Consider the following 20,112-nt stretch of genomic DNA (forward strand, 5'->3'; position numbering starts at 1 on the left):
GAATATTTAGTAATAAATGTATACAGCAAAGTAGTATATTAATAACCAATTGTGGTTTGTCATCCTTATCATACCACTGACATCTCCACAAATGTAGTTCAGCTCTAAGACATAAACTGTCAGTATATGTAAGATCTTTATTATAAATTTCAGCTGCCTTCGAAATAGAGTCATCATCATAAAAACTAAAATTTGATGGAATCAGTTCTTCCATTGGCATAACATCAAATAGTCTGTCATCATACCTTGTATGCAAAGCTTGAATTAGATACTTTAATACTTGGTCTACTCTAACAACTACTTCTTATTTCACTTGAAGGCAATAAACCACATTTTCTATGGCCATGAAGTGTCAAATTATTTCTTGCACGAAATAGAATTATTTTATAATTGATACGATTCTCTTTCTATTGCTCTCAATTACTTGTTGTTTACGTGTATCAATAAGAACATCAACAGCTTTAATACCTCCACTCTCAAAATGTATCAAATTTTATTTACCTTTTGTGCTAACATAAGATGGTATCTATTTCTTTTTTGCATGATTTTTAAATTCATTAATGGCATCTTTAAATTTCATCTTGGGTTCAGTCACCAATTTCCCCAAATGCTGAAATATAGTATAATGTGTTGTACTTTTAAATATTTAACTTTCTAAAGTTTCATGCATTATTAAACTGATTTGCTATTCCACCAACAGAAAAAACGAATAATATACATAATTTGGAGTAAGCACCTTCTTTTTTATAACTAGCCAAGAAAATGTTGTTAAATGTTTGTACCGAAACTTTCTTTTTCCTTTCAATCTTTTCTGGAAATGCAAAATTAGGTGGAGGTACCCAAGCATTATTTAAACACTTAGCAATTTCAAATTGTTTCAATGTTCGATATGATTAAAAGCAAGCCGCATCATTTGTTGGTATTAGTGACAACTTAAATCAGATACCGAGAATGATTTAATAGTAACTCAAGATATTATAAGAAAATAAGAAACTTTCTACATTATTTGTTTAAATAGTTTAGGAATTATAGTACCAATATATTTGTGTAACCATCTGCATACCATTTTTAATTTACACACTTTTTTAAACGTTATAGCTTTAAAATAAGCTGTGTCATAAGTAGGGTTAGGCAGTGGCGTACCCAGGATTTTCGAATGGGGGGGGCTAAATCTATATCGGTATTCGGTACCATAATAAACACAACGTTTATGCTTTGCTTATACTAGGTCATTGTTACTAAAGATAATACGTTGTATTCAATACCGTATTTTAGAAATATCATGGTTTGTACTTTGTCTTTTTTAATATAAAATTTATTCCAAAACATGGCCAATGGGAGGGGCTGAAGCCCCCTAAGCCCCCCCCTGGGTACGCCACTGGGGTTAGGATATATATGCACTAAAAAATGAATGAATATGTATGCACTTATGCACTAAAAATCAGCTAAATATGCATGAAAAATTTGAAAAATATGCATTAAAAAATAAAGAAATTTTTGGACAAAAATTCAATAAACATTTATTATTATAGACAAATTAAAAAACTGAAAAAAAAATTAAATAAAATATAAAGAAAAATTAAAAAGAGTTGCATTGAATAATTAAAGTTTGTTTTAAATGTTCCGCTGTAAATCTTCGTCTGTTTGGTGCTAATACGTTTTTGAGTCTATTGAACAAAAAGTCTCTATGTAAAAAATTTTATTTATTTAAATTATTATAATTTATAAATTATAATTGAATTTAAATTTATTATTATTTAATTATAATTTATATAATAATTTAATTTAAATAATAATAGTCACCTGGAAAAGCTCCTCTCCACTTCAACAGACGCGCGTCTGAAGACGTAGGTAATTGGAGAAAACTTAAAAAAAACGAAATCCTCCGCAATTAATTCCTCTTCGATCCCCTCAATGATTTCAAGTTCTCCATTAAGTACTTTCAAAATTTGACATACTGTTTTTAATCCACTGTTTTTCTCTAGAATCGTTTTAAATTTACTACATATTTCGTTTCCGATTTGTTCACCGGCTTTGTTAATGTTATCTGTTGTATTATTGATATTGCTTCTGACAAAAGCTGCCCAGATGATTCAAGACGAGTTATATTGACTGATAAAAACCTATAGTTCGATTGAATGTATATTAAATTTGCTTCTAAAGATGGATCATTCAAAAGCGTATGACATTTTTGTATGGCTACAGCATCTTCTGGGTCCAGTTTATTAAAAACTTTGCGTATATCAGCAAGGGCATCCATTGGGGAGGGCAACGGGGGGACATGTCCCTCCTCTGGCTTTTCCGTGTCGATGATACACGTATATAATTATTATACTATTATATATATTATTACTATTTATATAGACACGGATCTTGGTCTGTGGTATAAGAAAAATAAGTACGCTTCGCCGTGTAAAAACGTGTTTAAGGTCTACTATGACGGAGCAGCGACTATCTGGTCTATGTATACTTAGTATACATAGACAAAAAATTGATGATTTAAATTTAATTCAAGGTGTAGTGGATAAATTTTCAAAAAACAAAAGGAATTTACAGTTTTTGTTTTAATGTTCATCGATACTATTTTTTAAGTATTTATTCTAGTATAGTAAGTTATTGTATTAAGTTAAGTTATTGACACTTATAGAATTAAATAATAAAGTGAACTATTTATGTTGTATATTTTATATTTTATTAAAAATTGAACTACCAAGTCTAATTTATTTATATATATTATACAGTCATAAAATATTGTTCTACGTAAACTTACACATAGCAGTTAACAGGTTAACAGAATGGTCAATATTATTGCAAATATTTAGTGTCCCCTCCCTGTATTTTCAAAGATGGACGCCCTTGTATATCAGTAAGATGATCTGCATAATAAACAGCCGCATCCAACCAAGTTCCCCACCGTATTATTACCAGTGTTCGGACTTATCTAGATAAATTTATCTAGATATTTATCTAGATAGTTTTTTGTTCATCTTTCAATGTTATTGGCAAATCTTCTGGAGATTTTATGTTATGGTTCAATGGAAACTATTTTTTGTAAATCATAATTATTTTCGGATTCTTGCAAGTCATCTTCAAAAAGCAAAAAATCATCATCCTCTGTCACATTTTGATGTGACAAATCATTTTGAACCAAAGGTTGTGAAGAAGTATATGTACTGCCTACATCCTCAGCACAAGTTTTTAAAGTTTCAACCAACTTTTCTTTAATACTTATTTTTTCTTCTGAGCTGGCCCAGTTCAACTTAAATTTAGGAATTAAAGCAGATGATATCTGACATGTGCTAGAACTCATGTATCTTTTTCCTATTAATACCAAATACAATACAATAATTGTTTAAAATAGTTTAAGTAATTTTATTATAATTAAAATCAAATACCTTTTTTCTATTCCTTTTTGCAAAGCATTTACCAATGGCGTACAGTAGTTTAAACTTGACAAACTTTTTAATGATTTATTAATCGCAGTTAATGTAGGAAGTAAATATCCAAGACACACATGTTTGTCCCCTTGTAATATGTCTAAGCTTTTTGCGATTGGTTGTATAACCTAAACATTTTAATAAATAGTATAACTTTAGTCTTTAAGTACTTTATGATACTAGATATATTAAACTGTATTGCAATTATGGGAAACAAAAAAATATGAGTTGATAGTTATAAATATATTATATAAATACCTTGCAATACTCAATTAGAAATAAAGTTTCACGTGGTCTAGAAAATGGTGGCAATGACGTTATAGAAAATACTTCATCTATTTTATTCAAATTACTGACAATACATTTAATAGCGTCATAAAATGAATTCCACCTAGAATGTAATTTAGATGTAATATGAGTTTTTTTTATTCAAAATAGTTAAATAATACATAAATATGCACAAGGATATAAATTTACATTAGGTACCTTGTAGCATTAGGAGTAGTTAAATATCTGCCAAGAACATTTTTTATTTGATCAGCATATTGCGTTGATTGGTTCTGCTTGTTAAATAAAGCTTGACATTTCCCAAACACGCGTCTGCTCAATATTTTGTAGGCTTTATCTTTTTCAGCATCTCCAATGTCAGTAGTAGCAATCAAATTCAAAGTATGCGCAGCACACCTTTGATGTTGAGGTAATGTCAAATTAAAATAAATAACATATATAACATATAACATTTTTTACTATCTTATTTTTATATTTATATAAATGATTGTGCCTGCAGTTGACAGTTAAAACCAGTTTTTTTCATTAAATTTTTAAATTCTTCTTTCTTGAGAAGGTATACAACTTAACTGTATAGCTGTAACTAAACCTAACTTGAGTGCTATCATAAAAATGTGGGACAGGATTATGTTTACCATATTGGAATTAAGCAACTCATGGTAGGGTAAGGTTAATATTATATATTACAATTAATATTACAATATTATAAATAATAATAAAGCATAATACTAAAAATATTAAATAATTATCATAAAATAAACACACTCTTCAATATTATGCTTCTGGGTTGCTAATTAAAAATAATTGTACCTGCTGAATTAATATTGGATTCAAAATATAGTGTTTATTAGTGGGCGGAAGGGTTTCTTATGCAATTCCTGATACTAATTAGTAATTTATAAAAACCATAATATTGAAAAATAACACTTACTATGATTACTGACAGTGGAAGGTTGTATAGTGGCATTTTCATTGTAGACTCTACAAGTTAAAGATATAATTATTAATTATATTGTTAGGTTCTTTAAATATTAGTGAAGAATCTAATGTAATAAATAATAATTCATTTTAATTTTCAATGTACAACCTAGGCAGGTTGGTATTATTGTAGTCATTATTCTTTTATTATTTGATGATAATTAAAAAATGTATTAATATATGTTTCATTTAAAACAAGCTAAAAGTAAAAAAAAAACAAATATACAGTAATATAAAAACAACAAAGACAAAAATTGCTGATAATTTAAATCAGTATTTATTATGCTATATTATTTAATTGTTTTGTCAGAATGACTTTAGTAGAATAAATAGTGGGCTGTTTTTTTTTTTATAAATATTATTGGCTATAATTGTTTTGTCAGAATGACTTTAGTAGAATAAATAGTGGGCTGTTTTTTTTTTTATAAATATTATTGGCTATTGCACAAGGTAGGTTATTTAATTTGTCATGAATAAAATATAGGTAATAAATTAATTATATCATGCATGTATTACTTATTAGTGGTTTGGACTTAAAATATATATAATTTTTTACTATGTATTGTTGTAGATATTAGATTAAAGTATTTTACCTGAAAGCTTTCACAAAGTTTCCCGCGTTATCAGTTACAATGAGAGATGTCTTATTCTGAATATTAAATTCCGATAATACTTTGTCAATCATTTATCAGCTATATTGTCATATGTATGTTTTCCATACATTCTCCTACAAGCAAGTCCTTTTGATGTACGCTCTAATGTGGTTTGATTTAACCAGTGTACTGTGAACCCCATGTAAGACCTATATAAAAGAACACAGTTTTTAATATTATTATGAAATAAATAAATTAGAAATGTCAAATGTACATCATTGTTATTACTCATTTAACATAAAATAATATTTATCTATATATTTACCGGTGAAATACAGACCAGCAATCTGCAGTGATACATACAAAATAAACTTGAGATAATTCATCTTTTAACGATGCAGTCATATCATTATACTCAGATACTATATCTCGCATAAAATTTCTTCTAGATGGTGGAACTCTGTTGGATGTCAGCTTACAATATTTAATGAATCCCGGATGTTCAATTAATGAAAAAGGTGATAATGTGCTCACAATAAGTTCAATATTAGCCTTGTCGAATTCGGTTTGGTTCAATTTTTTTTGAGATTTTTCCACCTTCATCTAGCTTTAACTGTTTATATGCAGCAGGATTATCATCAATATTATTCCTTTTTTTTCCACACTTATTAAACTCTGATAATTGACTTGGATGAATATGCTGTAGATAATTATTGTTAAAAATTATAAAATTATAATTCATTTAATAAAAGAACTACATGCCTAGGTACTGTGGCGCAGATGGTCAGACTGATTACTATTATTATTAGGTATTATTATTATTATTATTATTATTTGTTAATGTTTTATGTTACTATCTCTGGCAAAAACTTAGGTTAGATATATATTTTTTTCTCTTCTTACAAAAAGGAAGCGTGTGTTGTTATTTTTTCATATAAAGGCGTTACTTATATAAAATTTGTTACTTAATAAAATTATATTACATTGCCTACAATGTGGTGACCTCGACGTTAAACATGAACAACGACAATCAACAAACACAACAGGTTCAACAGCCAACTTTCATACACTATTTCAAGGCACCACCATTTTGGGTACAGAATCCAAAAATGTGGTTCATTCAATTGGAGTCCCGTTTTGTCACAGCAAATATCACTGATGACGAGACAAAGTTTCATTACGTCGTCGGTGCGTTAGACGGAGACATCCTAACACACGTATCGGATATTCTCGAAAAACCACCTGTAAGCAATAAGTACTTAAAACGAAAACAGGTACTCGCCGAGCGTTTATCCGAGTCTGCGGAGAAAAAGCTTAAAAAGTTATTGCGCAATTTAGAACTAGGCGATAAAAAACCGTCATATTTGCTTCGGGAGATGAAGCAGTTAGCAGGTGACCAGTTAGCCGACGATATGCTGAAAAATCTATGGTTACAGCGCCTACCTGTACAAGTGCAAGCCGTACTTACAACCAGCACAGATTCGCTATCTATGACAGAACAGAAATTAAATGGAACGAAGTTACTGAGAGTGCTTTTCAAGCGTGCAAAACATCTTTAACAAATGCAGTGTTACTAGCACATCCAAAGAGTTCAGCACCGTTGGCAGTTAAAGTTGACGCATCAGATTTTGCTGTCGGGGGTGTTTTGGAACAACAAGAAGAAGAAAACCAAAATTGGAGACCGTTAGCATTTTTTTCAAAGAAGTTAAGTACCACACAACAAAAGTATAGCACCTATGACAGAGAACTACTCGCTATATATCTCACTATCAAACAATTTAAATATATGTTACAAGGGAGACATTTTATAGTTTGGACAGACCATAAGCCTCTGACATATGCTTTCAATCAAAGATTAGACAAGTGCTCTCCAAGGCAATTTAGACATCTAGATTATATGTATTGGACAGTTTACCACTGAAATAAAACACATTCCTGGTAAACAAAATGTAAGTGCAGATCTAATGTCAAGAATTGAACAAATAAATGTGAATAAGTTAAACTATGAAGAGATATCAAACGCTCAAGAAGAGGATCAAGAACTTAAAAACTTACTCAATGGATCTACTAGTCTGAAATTAAGTAAAGTAGAGCTTCCTGAGTCCAAGATTTCACTAGTATGTGACACCTCAACAGGTGTAGTACGACCATACATTCCTGTTACACACCGTAAACTAGTATTTGATATAATACACGGACTATCTCACCCTGGATGCAAAGCAACAACTAAGTTAATAAAAGCCAAATTTGTCTGGGCAAATGTAAACAAAGATGTCGCATTTTGGGTTAAGAACTGCATTCCTTGTCAAACATCAAAAGTTTCAAGACATGTCGTTTCAGCACCAGCAAGTTTTACAGTACCTGCAGAGCGTTTCCGAAACATTCATATTGATTTAGTTGGACCGCTACCATCATGCCAAGGATACCGTTATTGCTTAACTTGTGTAGACCGGTACACACATTGGCCTGAAGTCTTACCTATCCAAGACATAGCTGCTGAAACGGTAGCAAAAGCATTATATACTGGGTGGATAACACGTTTTGGAGTGCCAGAAGTTATTACCACAGATCAAGGTACTCAATTTGAATCACTGACTTTCAATAACACTATTAAACTTCTAGGTATAAAGCGGGTCAGAACAACGGCATACCATCCTCAAGCAAACGGGTTGGTGGAGCGGCTGCATAGGCCTCAAAGCAGCAATCAAGTGTTACAATTCACAAAACTGGGTTGATATTATACCAAGTGTGCTATTTGGTATGCGCAATAGCATGAAGGAGGATATAAATACTACATCAGCAGAGTTGGTATATGGGTGCACGTTAAGGTTACCAGGGGAGTTTATTACACCTGGTGACGTCCACGAAGACCAAGGAACGTATGCTGCCAAACTGCGTTTTTGGTTTGATCAACTATGGCCAACATCAACATCTGCCCACGGAAAAAAAACATATTTGTGTACAAGGATCTGAGCAATGCAAATTATGTTTTCCTAAGGAAAGACCATGGAAAAAAACCATTAGAGAGACCATATGATGGGCCATTTAAAGTTTTGGACAGAACGAGCAAAACCATGACGTTACAGATCGGAAATAAGGAGAAGAAAGTGTCAATAGATAGAGTCAAACCAGCATACAGTAGAACCTCATTAATCCGGACTAATTGGGGCTCTAGGTTGTCCGAATTAATGAAAGTCCGGATTAAACAAAATAACCAAAAATCGTAAATTATAAACTTATAAAAATGTTATTGCATATTTTATTAAACCATATATTATTATTATATTATTAAAAAAAATAGTAGATTCATACATAATTGTATTACATACATAGTATTAAGGCACACTTTCGTTATTCACATTTGACACTGGTTTGAAAAAACTGCTATCTTTGGTTGTCTTCCTTTCACAGTGATTTCTTTAACGATTAACTCGCGAAGATGCCTTAGATGCTCATAATATGCAGATATGTTTTCATCGTTATTATCTTCAATGTATTTGATGACAATGTTTAGATGATCTTTTATTTCACCAAGTTTTGGCTTAGGGTTTACATTATCATCTGCTTCATCCTGATCATATTCATCCGTTTCAGAGTTTTCTGTAGCAGTCACACTTTCAACAATCTCCTCCTCTGTTAAAATATGATAACCTAGATCATATTCATCTGCTTCTAACCACAGCTCAATGTCTTCCAATGTAGCTGAATTTTCACCTCCTTGGTGGAAAATGTTATGAAAATCTTCTGTTTCTAATTCAGCCGTATCTGGTTCAACCTCTTCATTTATTAAAAGTTTTTTACACGAGTTAATCAAAGTTGAAGGTTTTATATCTTTGACAGCAGATGCGAAATTATAAATCATTGATCTGATATTGTAATTTTTGTGATTCTGTAACGTTTTATAACCTCTTCTATCTTCTTCTCCTGCAGCTGGTTCCTCGACTTCCAAAATTTCATTTAAAAGCTTCTTTTTATATAGACGTTTGGCTGTGTAAATGACGCCTTGATCCATAGGCTGAATCAGAGAGGTTGTGTTTGCTGGCAAAAACATGCACGTAATCTTTTTATCATCGCTAGTGAGCTGTTCAACTTGTGGATGTGCTGGACAATTGTCCAGTAGAACTAAGGCCTTCACTTTATCGTTAGGAATTTTCAAAATTTCTGTTTGATATCTTCTAATTTCTGGCACTGCTTTTTTGTGAAACCAATCTAATGTAATGTCTGAAGTGAACCATGCGCTTTTCGAGTTGTAGTAGTGAACTGGTAACGTGTCCATAATATTTTTTATTGCACGTGGTTTTTTACTTTTCCTACAATCACAGGTTTTAACATATGACTTCCATCAGCATTAGCGCACAGCAATGCAGATACTCGATCTTTACTGATCTTCCTACCAGGCGTGTTTTTATCAGCTTTGGACGCTTGGGTACTGTCTGGTAATGCTCTCCAATACAACCCTGTCTCGTCATAATTGTACAGTTGCGAAGGTAGTATGTTTTCAGCTTTTAAAATATCATTCAAGTTTTTTCTGAATGGCTCAACAGCTTCATTGTCTGCACTAAGACTTTCACCACATATTTTTGTATTTGTTATGTTGTGACGCCTTCTAAACCTAAACAGCCATCCTGAACTGGCTTTAAAGTTATTTATGTTCAACTGCTTAGCTAATCTATCCGCTGCAGCCTGAATTTCAATTCCACGGACTGCCAATCCAGAAGAACGAAGTTGACAAAACCATTTGTAAACTGCATCATCAAGGGATTGATCTAGTGGCAACCGCATTCTCTTCACAACACTTGTTTCTTTTTCTACATTAAATTTCAGAATAAATTTTCTTATCTCGTCTTTTTTCTTTCTTATGTCTGAGACGGTTTGTTTAGCTATCCCATATTGCGCACAAATGCTTGACACAGATGCTCCTTTTTCGAGTTTTTCAATAACACAGAGTTTATCGTTAAGAGAAAGAGACATATGCTTACGCTTTTTACCTTGACTAGGTTTACTTAACTACATCACAGTAATATGTATAAAAACGGACGAAGTATAAATTACGAAATGATAAACAAAACAAAAGCACATACGAAAGGTACGAAACACTCCAAAGCGTATTAAGCAACCGACTGACGTACCGAACATATACGTATACATATATATAAATGGATTATATGTAATTAGATAACTTTAATGACAATTGGTATTGATAAATATGTTATCGCAATAACCCGCATTTATGGGAAATTTGTAGAACTCGTTTTCATGTTTATTTTAATCTACGGGGAAAACTAGCGTAATTTCTTATTTACGCATTATAAACGGCTGTCCGGATTAAGCGGAGTCCGGACTAATGAGGTCCGGATTAATGAGGTTCTACTGTATATTGAGGCACCAGCCCAACAATCCCTTAACCAAGGCCACATATCGCAGACACTACCAATCCGGATAGGACTAAGCCAAAACCAGTCGCCCCAAGGAAGGACAAAGGAAAAGGAAAAAACAGATGCACCACCCGACCAAAGAACAACTCGGAGTGGCCGTCCAGTCAAACTACCAGTGAGGTTCAGAAACTGACCCCTCACTGAAGGGGGAGTATGTGGCGCAAATGGTCAGACTGATTACTATTATTATTATTATTATTATTTTTTGTTAATGTTTTATGTTACTATCTCTGGCAAAAACTTTGGTTAGATATATATTTTTTTCTCTTCTTACAAAAAGGAAGCGTGTGTTGTTATTTTTTCATATAAAGGCGTTACTTATATAAAATTTGTTACTTAAGGCCCCTGGAAACGTGTCATTTTTAAAGAGTTGTGTTTAGGCAATTATTTCGTTTCTTGCAATCACTGATCGTCTTTGTGTGTGTAGTAAATGATCATTAGTGTGTGTAACTTCCCTACCATCACCCGCTACCACAAATTTAGATATAATATCTTAATTCGTGCCCGCTACACAATTGTCATTTACATTTACAATTCATTGTTATTTCTTATCTGGATTTTTGGTTGATCGCGAGTTTGCGGTTAGGATATAATAACACTACGTAAATATTATGAAAATAAAATAATAAGGTACTATATTTGAGATTACGTGTCATATTATATTATATTATTTATATTGTACATAAAATAGTATAGTATTGTGTGTGTACCTATTATATTATTATTGTTTATTTTATTAGTGAGATTTTAACAAAAAATTATAATATCTCGACAATTATAATAATGAACATTAGTACATAATAAAATAATAGTTGGTAAAGCTCACACTCTTAAATTTGGAAGCTGATTGCAGTATGAAATTGAGCGTAGCATAACTAAATTTAATTTTCTGTTGATAGAGCATCAATAGTATTATATTATATCAATATATTATTCATAAAATAGTACTTAACACAATAGCAGTTATAAAATATTAAAAATACATAGGCACGATTTATTTTTATTAGCATTTAAAGTTTGAATTTTGACAACATTTATCAAAATCTTTGAAATTATTAATCATTGTAATTAAAAAATTATAAAATGTTCAGTTTTTGTAACTAAGGATTGAAATTTTAAAACAATGATTCTCATAAATATTTCGTACTGTAACCAAAAAATATAAAAATATATAAACACAGTTATTTTTTACAGACATTTTGAATTCAAATTTGGATAGAATTACATATTAAAACCAAGAATATTGATTTTAGTTATTTTGTTGTAGTTTAAAAATATTATTAGTTGATACATGAAACTTTTAGAGTATATTGTTATATTTTATATACACTTAGTTACATTTGCAAATGTATTTTTTTGGGAAAAACGAATTACTTTATCCATAATATAATATCATAAAATACATTTAGTAAGATATTGTAATAATAGACTGACTGACTGTCTTCGCAAGAGTATTATGCATCGTGTAAACCTGCGAGTTGGAAGAACATGATGGAAATGGCAGTAATCCTAAATGGACCGGTATAAGCATTAGAATAAGAATACTAATAAAAAAAATATCTATAAATATCAATATATTATCAAAAAAAAATATAGACTGATAAAATAGTTTAGTTATTGACGTGTATTTGATTACATTATTATACAAAATAAAACATGTTACTTGTTACAGGAGAAATTACAGTGTTTTTTCTAATGGTAGTTTTACGCATCTTGCAAATTTTACCAAAATTGGATGCCGTTAATCTGGACAATCTTTCTTTTTTCCATTCTTCATTATTTGATTGATCAATCGTTCGACGTTCTAATTTCAAAATATCAGTCTTGTTTAATTTTAATTTGTCTAAAAATTCAATTTTTTTGTCTTCAAAGTTTTCTTTTGTCATTGACAACGGTTGACAACCGATTTCTTCCTTTACAGCACCATAGTCGGAATCCGGACCATAAATTTTTTTTATTTTTATTTTCGGTCTTGAAAAAAAAACGGGTAAGTGGATGTCGCTCTGCTGTAAATTAGGTGGTGGGGTGGACCTCTGACTAGGGTATATTAGATTCTGAACGGAGATGATTTGTCAGTCTAGGATATATTATATTTAAATATTGTCATATATTCTATTTTGAAACAAATATATTATTTTTCAATTAGGACGCATTTTGAATAAGGTATGGTTAATCAATTTTTCCAAAAACAATTCATGTAGTTATCATAATTTATAATACCTTACCTATAATAGATATACATATACCTGATTTCGTAAAAATTTAAAATTCAAACGCACTTAAAATTTTTCCTATGATCTATGATGATGATTTGAGTTATCATTATAGCTACTTGAAAGAAAATTTATTGAAAACTTAGTGTTGTATTTTTAATCCTTAATTATAAACACAAACATTTTTATGATTTTTCAACTTCAAAATTACTTGCAAATTTTCGCATTTTCGACAGATTTCGTAAAAATTTGAACTATAAACGCGTATAAAAAAAAATAGTGACTAACAATTTTTAATTTTTTTTAGCTACAATAAGGACAACTCATAAGGAACCTTGTATTAAATTTTCAAGTTTTTTTGGTCATCCAACTTTTTTAGGGTTTTTCCTGACGCTCTTGAAAAGTATTGGACATTTCTTACTTTTGATCTCTATAATGCACCAATGGCATTCACTTTCCTATCAGAAACGGGGCTGAGTCTAAAAATCGAAGCACTATTACTATCCAAAACCTTGCTGACAGACACAAAAAAAAAATAATAATAAAAAACACACATCATTGTAAAATCAATACATTCATCACTCCGTTCAGAATCTAATAAGTAGATATTTTTAACAAGCCCATCATTGTTTAAATATTATAATTTATAGTATAATATTATAAATTACATAGAACTAATTTTACAATTTGTTTTTTCAGTATATCTACCTTTGTTTTCTTTGGCAATAAATTTTTTTGTATACATTCCCGGGCTAAAATTTGTTGATTTCTTATAAAATTGCCGTAAATAATTTGGTCCATAATTATAAGCAGAGACAGCAGTATTACACCGTGCGTTGTAAGATCCTAAAAATTTAATATTAAATATTCCAATAAATGATAATTAATCCTAATTTAATTTTTAATTTTGTCATCATGAATAACAGATTTAAAAAATAAAAATAACGTAGAAAAAGTTACCTCTCAATGAGAAATTCACCCGTTTCCCTCCTACATACTTTGCGACTACACTATTATAAGTTTCAACACTGTTATTATTTACATGGTAGATTAGGCTGTTGGAATGATAAGCCACTAAATTGACTGCTGCAATTAAATCATTCCACACACCATATTTTTGCAATTCCGGAACTAAATTAACTTCATTTTCTTTGTTTTTTGAACAAAAGTAACTAAAAGAGGAATAAGTGTCATGAAAAGATAAAACTATATTTATTTTTAAATAAATAAAAAATGTTGTAGTAAGTAATAATATTTTTCAAATATATTTTTCTTATACCTATCGCATTTATCATGAAATGGCCCATTTAAAATATCAATTTTTAACAACTTCACTTTTTCATTCTGAGGCAAGACCATGTTTTTTCTAAATGTAATAGCTTTCGAAACGGCAAAACTTAAAAATCAAAAATAAATAAATAATTTAAAATTAAATTGAAAGTATAATAAAAAAAAAAAGTATAAAAAAAAATTAAGATCATTTATATTTTTATAATTTATTAACTTACCGTAGTCTAAGTAAATTTTCTTTTATTTTAGTTCTTATAAATCCTGGTACAATTAAACCTAATGCACTTTTTATTTTCGTAGATAAATCTCTAAGACGAACAGAGTACCTAGTTACGCAAAATATGATTAGTGCATTCGATTTTCTTTACTATAATTTCATTCCCGTATGGTTTTGCTATTTGAATTTTTTTAATAACACTACTATCTCCATCCCCAATTATTTGATTATATATCAAATTATGCATTTTAACGCTTTGACGGAATCCATCAACAATTATATCTGCCTCCATAGCTGTAGATGTTCCCGACCAGTTTTTAAAACATTCATGTTTTGTTGGAGGTCTATTCATTGTTTCAGCTTTTTTGCATTTATTACGCACACCAATAAATAAAACTTTAGTAAAACTCTAGTAAAAATTTATTTTATTTTAAAAAACTAATAGAGTTAAATTTTTAAATATGTATTAATTTTAACCACTTTGAAATATAAAAATTTATTTAATTTTTCGATTTCAATAAATTTATTAAAGTACCTAAATTAAATATTCTAAATAGTAAATATTTTATTCACCACGCCTGATAATGCATTATAATTTGATCTGTATGATCTTTTTGACCACGTTCCATCGACCAAAACACTTATCATAGGTATCCCATCTTTGGATACATCTCCATTCTCAAGGGCTATTTTGGCTTTTCTTCTTTAGCAGCTTCTTCAGTTGCATCCCAGGCAATACATTTCATTTTTTCTCCTACTTCTTCGTGCAATTTTTGATAAGTTGGGTTAGACATACAAGGCATATTTAAGCTAGCTGAAAATTGTTCAATGTTGGAATAACCTTGACCATTATGAACAGTCGATGCTACAATAGCCAAATTAATTGGTACAAGTTCATCCGTAAATGGTTCAGTCCGTACAACTTCTTCTTTATGGCATATTTCACAGATAAAATGAAATTTGCTTAAAAACCCGGACTGTATTTCTTTTACAAGACGCAAGTTTAAAAACGTACAATCAAATGGATGGTGTTTAATTTTTGCAATAGTATTAAAAATATGTTGTATGTCTACTATTCTCCGGCCACTGACAACACATTTTCTAAGTACAACAAAAATGTTAAAATATAATGTTTTGATATAAAATATGTATATATACAATATACGCATATTATAAATAAAATATAATAAATAAATAAATACAAATAATTAATATTATAAATATAAAATGTTATGAAAAGAAATTGTAAATAATAAACGAAAATATACTAACTCGGGAATTGAGAACGAATTGCTGTTATCACTTGAATAACTATATTCCAAACTTGACTCTCCATGTTCAGGAATTATTGTATTAGTAGATCTAATTAGGTAATTATAATAATAATTTTTCAAATATACATTAAATTATTATTCAAACGATTTTGTACCATAAAAAATAAATGATTCTGAGCGAAGTAGGCTTTATGTAATTTGAGTTTTTAAAATTAATTGTTAATTTACTTATATTTAATTACCTACATTTAAATTTTTTTAAATTTTAAGTGCCTAGAAAGTGGAAAGTTTCAAATTTCTACAATTATTTCTTTTTAAATTACAGTGAAAAAAAATCATTGATCCTCACCGCACTTAGAATTTAAACATAGAACCAAATACACGTACATTACCCTGCCCCCCCCCCCCATTGACTTTTTACCCAAAAAACTAGATCAATTAGCACGCCATTAGCATGTATTTGCACGACTATATTTAGAATTTGCACGACTTTTTTTTACGAGTTATTTATAAAAAACTATGAGGGGGGCTGGCGTAATGTTACCTCAGCCCCCCTCAAGTGAAATAATCACTTTTTTACTAATTTTTTTTTACCAACCTTTAGCACGCCATTAGCACGCATTTGCACGACAGTCGCCGAACCCGACAGTTTTCCCATTTCCCGGGAAAACCTGGTTTTCACTTTCCCGCATTACCCCAGCCCCCCTCAAAAAGGAAATAATCACTTTTTTACAAACTTACAAGTAAAATTCACTCATAGCAATCTTGTAAAGTACTTGAAATAAACTTCAAAAGTATTCAAATACTTATTAAGTAGCCAAGTATGTATTTTTAATACTTTTGAAAAAGTAGGTACTTGAATAAATCAAATTTTCAAAAACATCTGTTTTAAAAATCAAATTTCAATATTTAAAATGAATTTTATATTGAGTTTATAAATTTTCTACTTTAATTTAGATCACATAAAATAAATGTAAAGTTCCGGGAGCTAGCAACACCGAGCGATGCGCAACACATTGAAGGCGTTTCCGCTTTATAGTTATTAAAAAATAATAGAAATAAAATTAATATTAAAATTACTAAAAATCTTGATCTTAGACGTATGGTTTTCTTTTACTTTTTTCATAAGACCGGTTGGGCATCGTTCGATTTTTGGATTATACATTGTGAAAATCGATCGTTTAAAAGCTATTTAAGAAAATTGTTTATTTACACCAGAGATGTGGGCAGAAATCCCATGAACTCTAACTAAAACTATTTATAGACCTAAAACATTTTATTCACATTATAATGCACAATTTCACAGTACTCATAGTTCAATTTGGTAAGTATGAACATTTTATTAATTATTAATTCAGTAAATTAAATATATTTTTTTTTATATACTTATAAGTAATAGAAACATGAAATAAAATACAGTCAGAGACGTGTGTCAAAATTAAAGATTAGGGATTCTAATTATTATTAAGATTCTAGGTGTATCCATCATTTAATAGGGCTCCTGCACACGATTAGCATGCATAGGCGCAATTTCAGTTTTTAAATTGGAGGGGCTTAACATATTTAAATGAAACAGACCCGTGAGGGGCTCTGCCCCCCACACCCCCATTCAATTACCAATATGGCAATTTCATTTTTTTCTCACCCACTTTCCCACATTTAATATATTATAAATTGTAATGCATCTATTAATAAAGCTAAAAATATTTGTATGAAAATAACAACATTAAGGTAAATAATTGTAATATATATTTATTTATTAAGTATATTATTATAATTGGAATCTTCGGTTAGAAATTGCAAATGTATCCAATATTTTTTCGTTGGACAATTCATTTGATAAATCACGTTCTATTTAATGACAATTTAATGACAAATTTGTAAATCTATCATTGCTGAGAATGATCTTTCACATGTTGCAGAGCTAATTGGAATTGTTAAAGATAATGATAACAGTTTATATAAATTAGGATAAAGCTCTGCATCCATGATTAATTTGATATCTTCCAAAGTGAAACTGGGGTTTCTGCGAGACACACAGTTTTTCACCACAAGCATTTCTGATTGAAGGGTATTTACATCCACATTCAATAAGTCCTAAAAATTAAATTATAAAAATTGATCAGCATATTGATATTTAAAAACTATAATACAATATAAAAACTATACTTTGTAATGTTCAATAAAACATTGACTCTCATAATAATTCAATTTATGAAAGTAATCAATAGATGTTGCCAATTCCAAGCTATTTGATGAAAATCTCTTATTAAAATGTATTATTAAAGTGTCTATAATTTGATAATAATGAGTCCTCCAATAACTTTCTGTATATTGATTACACTCTTTTTGATTTTGTTGCTCAGAACTTGTAGTTGCAAAAACATGAAAATCTTCTAAATTACTTGTTGATTGGCGTTGACGTTTACTTGTTTTACTATTGGGACCTTTAATAAATAATATAGATCAAACATAAGAATATTAGATATTTCCAGCTAGATAACTAGGTATTTATAGTATAATACAGTAACAATAATTAACCTATAAAAACTAAACTGCTCAAAAAACATAAAATAGCAAATGCTTAATGCTAAAACAAGACACCTAATATTTGACCTGTCCTTAATTAGTAACAATTATTTTAAAAATCATTAATTAAATGCACCTATGTCCTATACATGTTGATGTTTATATTTATAAAATACGTTTAGGACAAACTTAAATTTTATTACCTGTGAAATCTGGTATTATATTATTGATGTTGGTAAAATTGATTATCTTTTCCCATATATTATGAAATTCAACTTCTGTGCGCAAGGACTCAAAGGTTTTAATGACTCCTTCAATTAAAGTAACAGCGCTTCCTAATGTAGCATCTTTTTTTTGTAGCTGAGTAGACAATATATTTATAATTTGTAATACTTCTTCCAAAATAATGAGATTAACAATAAATGATGGTTTAGTAATAATAGTCATAATGCCTATAAAATAATAAATTATGGTTTTATTATCTAGATTTTATATTTTACAATAGTTGCTCAAGTAGAATCAAAATTATTATTCTTACCCATTGCTTGTACAACATCTTTATTTGTGGAAGAGTTGATTTCATCATTTAACAATTTAACTATATCTTTAAAGTTTAATTTTACAGCAACACAGTTTCTTACACGACAATTCCAACGTGTATCACTTAAGTGAATTAGAGAAGTTTTTTTGATACCTAATTTTACTTGAATCTCGGTGAATTTTGCATCATTACCCGGGTGTGAAAAATAAACATACAATGTCTCATCCTGAAAAAAAAAATTCTTATTAGTTATTACATAATAAACTAATGAATATGCATTCGTATTATTAATATTATATTCCTCATACCTTTACCAATTTGCACATATCTAGAACAATCAGATTAATTCGATGTGCCATGCAATGAGTGTATACAGCATACGGGTATTTTGATTTGATTTTTTGTTGTACTCCGTTGAATTTACCCGACATAACATTAGCACCGTCATATGCTTTGGCTACAATAGGTACATTTATTTTATTTATTTCAAAAAAACTGATCATAGCAGTAGCCAAAGCATCTGCGCTTTGATTCTCAGACACATCAATAAAACCTAAAAATCTTTCATACACTTTTAAATTCTTGGTATAACGTACACAAACTGACATCTGCTCTTGTCTGAAACATCTAAAAAAATAAAACAATCTCAAATATAAAACCTATTTGATATTACCTATAATGTACCTAACCAGTATGGCAGTATAGTTCACAGTATTTGTATTTCATTTTGATATTACCTTGCTTCATCACACATGACACTAAAAATCCACTTTCTATCAGCTCATTGACAATTGTGTTTTTTATCATTTGGGCAGAGATGTTTATAAGGTCATTTTGGATTGACCAACTAGTATAATTGGTTTTTTCGTTGAATATGGTAGAAAAATCTTCATTACATTTAGACAGTAAAACACAAGCTTCCTTAAAATTACCTAAAAACAAAATTATAGTATGGCATAAGAATACCTAATATTTTATATTATAAACTTTGACTTCCATTAATGTAAAAATAGAAATCAAAAATTTTTTTTTTGTTGCTGATACGTCATCTTAAAAAAAAAAGTATAATTATTTTAAAACCATAATATTGAAGACTGAATCTAAAATGTTATACCTTGGTTAATTGATGTTTTTTCTTCGTTATGCGCACGGAATGCTAGTCCTTGACGTCCCAAATACAAAACTACATCAATCAGATTTTTTATGTAAACTCTATTTTTTAATACTTTTTCACGATATGCGCTTCCCATCTGAGTGTGTACAGAATCTGATTTTATGTTCTGAGTATATGAGGCCCATTTTTCTGAATTAATCAAA

General features: G+C 29.7%; 2 protein-coding genes and 1 pseudogene across 2 annotated transcripts; 1 reads left to right on the forward strand and 2 right to left on the reverse strand.

The window, feature by feature from the left end:
• Positions 1–2,967: 2,967 nt before the first annotated feature.
• Positions 2,968–4,177, reverse strand: LOC107170556 (uncharacterized; annotated as a pseudogene).
• Positions 4,178–6,312: 2,135 nt separating this feature from the next.
• On the forward strand, positions 6,313–6,855 carry LOC149059953 (uncharacterized). Its single transcript, XM_089227047.1, has one exon. The coding sequence runs from the start codon at positions 6,313–6,315 to the stop codon at positions 6,853–6,855; it is 543 nt and encodes a 180-aa protein (XP_089083173.1).
• A 12,242-nt stretch (positions 6,856–19,097) lies between these two features.
• On the reverse strand, positions 19,098–19,681 carry LOC149059954 (zinc finger MYM-type protein 1-like). The gene is made up of 2 exons (XM_089218793.1): positions 19,533–19,681; positions 19,098–19,422 (listed from the first exon to the last, which is right to left on the reverse strand). The coding sequence occupies exons 1-2, from the start codon at positions 19,547–19,549 to the stop codon at positions 19,098–19,100; spliced, it is 342 nt and encodes a 113-aa protein (XP_089074919.1). The 5' UTR covers positions 19,550–19,681.
• Positions 19,682–20,112: the final 431 nt, after the last annotated feature.

This window comes from Diuraphis noxia, unplaced genomic scaffold, assembly GCF_037042655.1.
Source record: "Diuraphis noxia isolate RWA-SAM2 unplaced genomic scaffold, SU_Dnox_SAM2 contig0001, whole genome shotgun sequence".
NCBI classification, from domain to species: Eukaryota; Metazoa; Arthropoda; class Insecta; order Hemiptera; family Aphididae; genus Diuraphis; species Diuraphis noxia.

Coding starts and splice junctions, on each gene's coding strand:
- LOC149059953 (XM_089227047.1), top strand. CDS start 6,313: ATGAACAACGACAATCAACAAACACAACAGGTTCAACAGCCAACTTTC.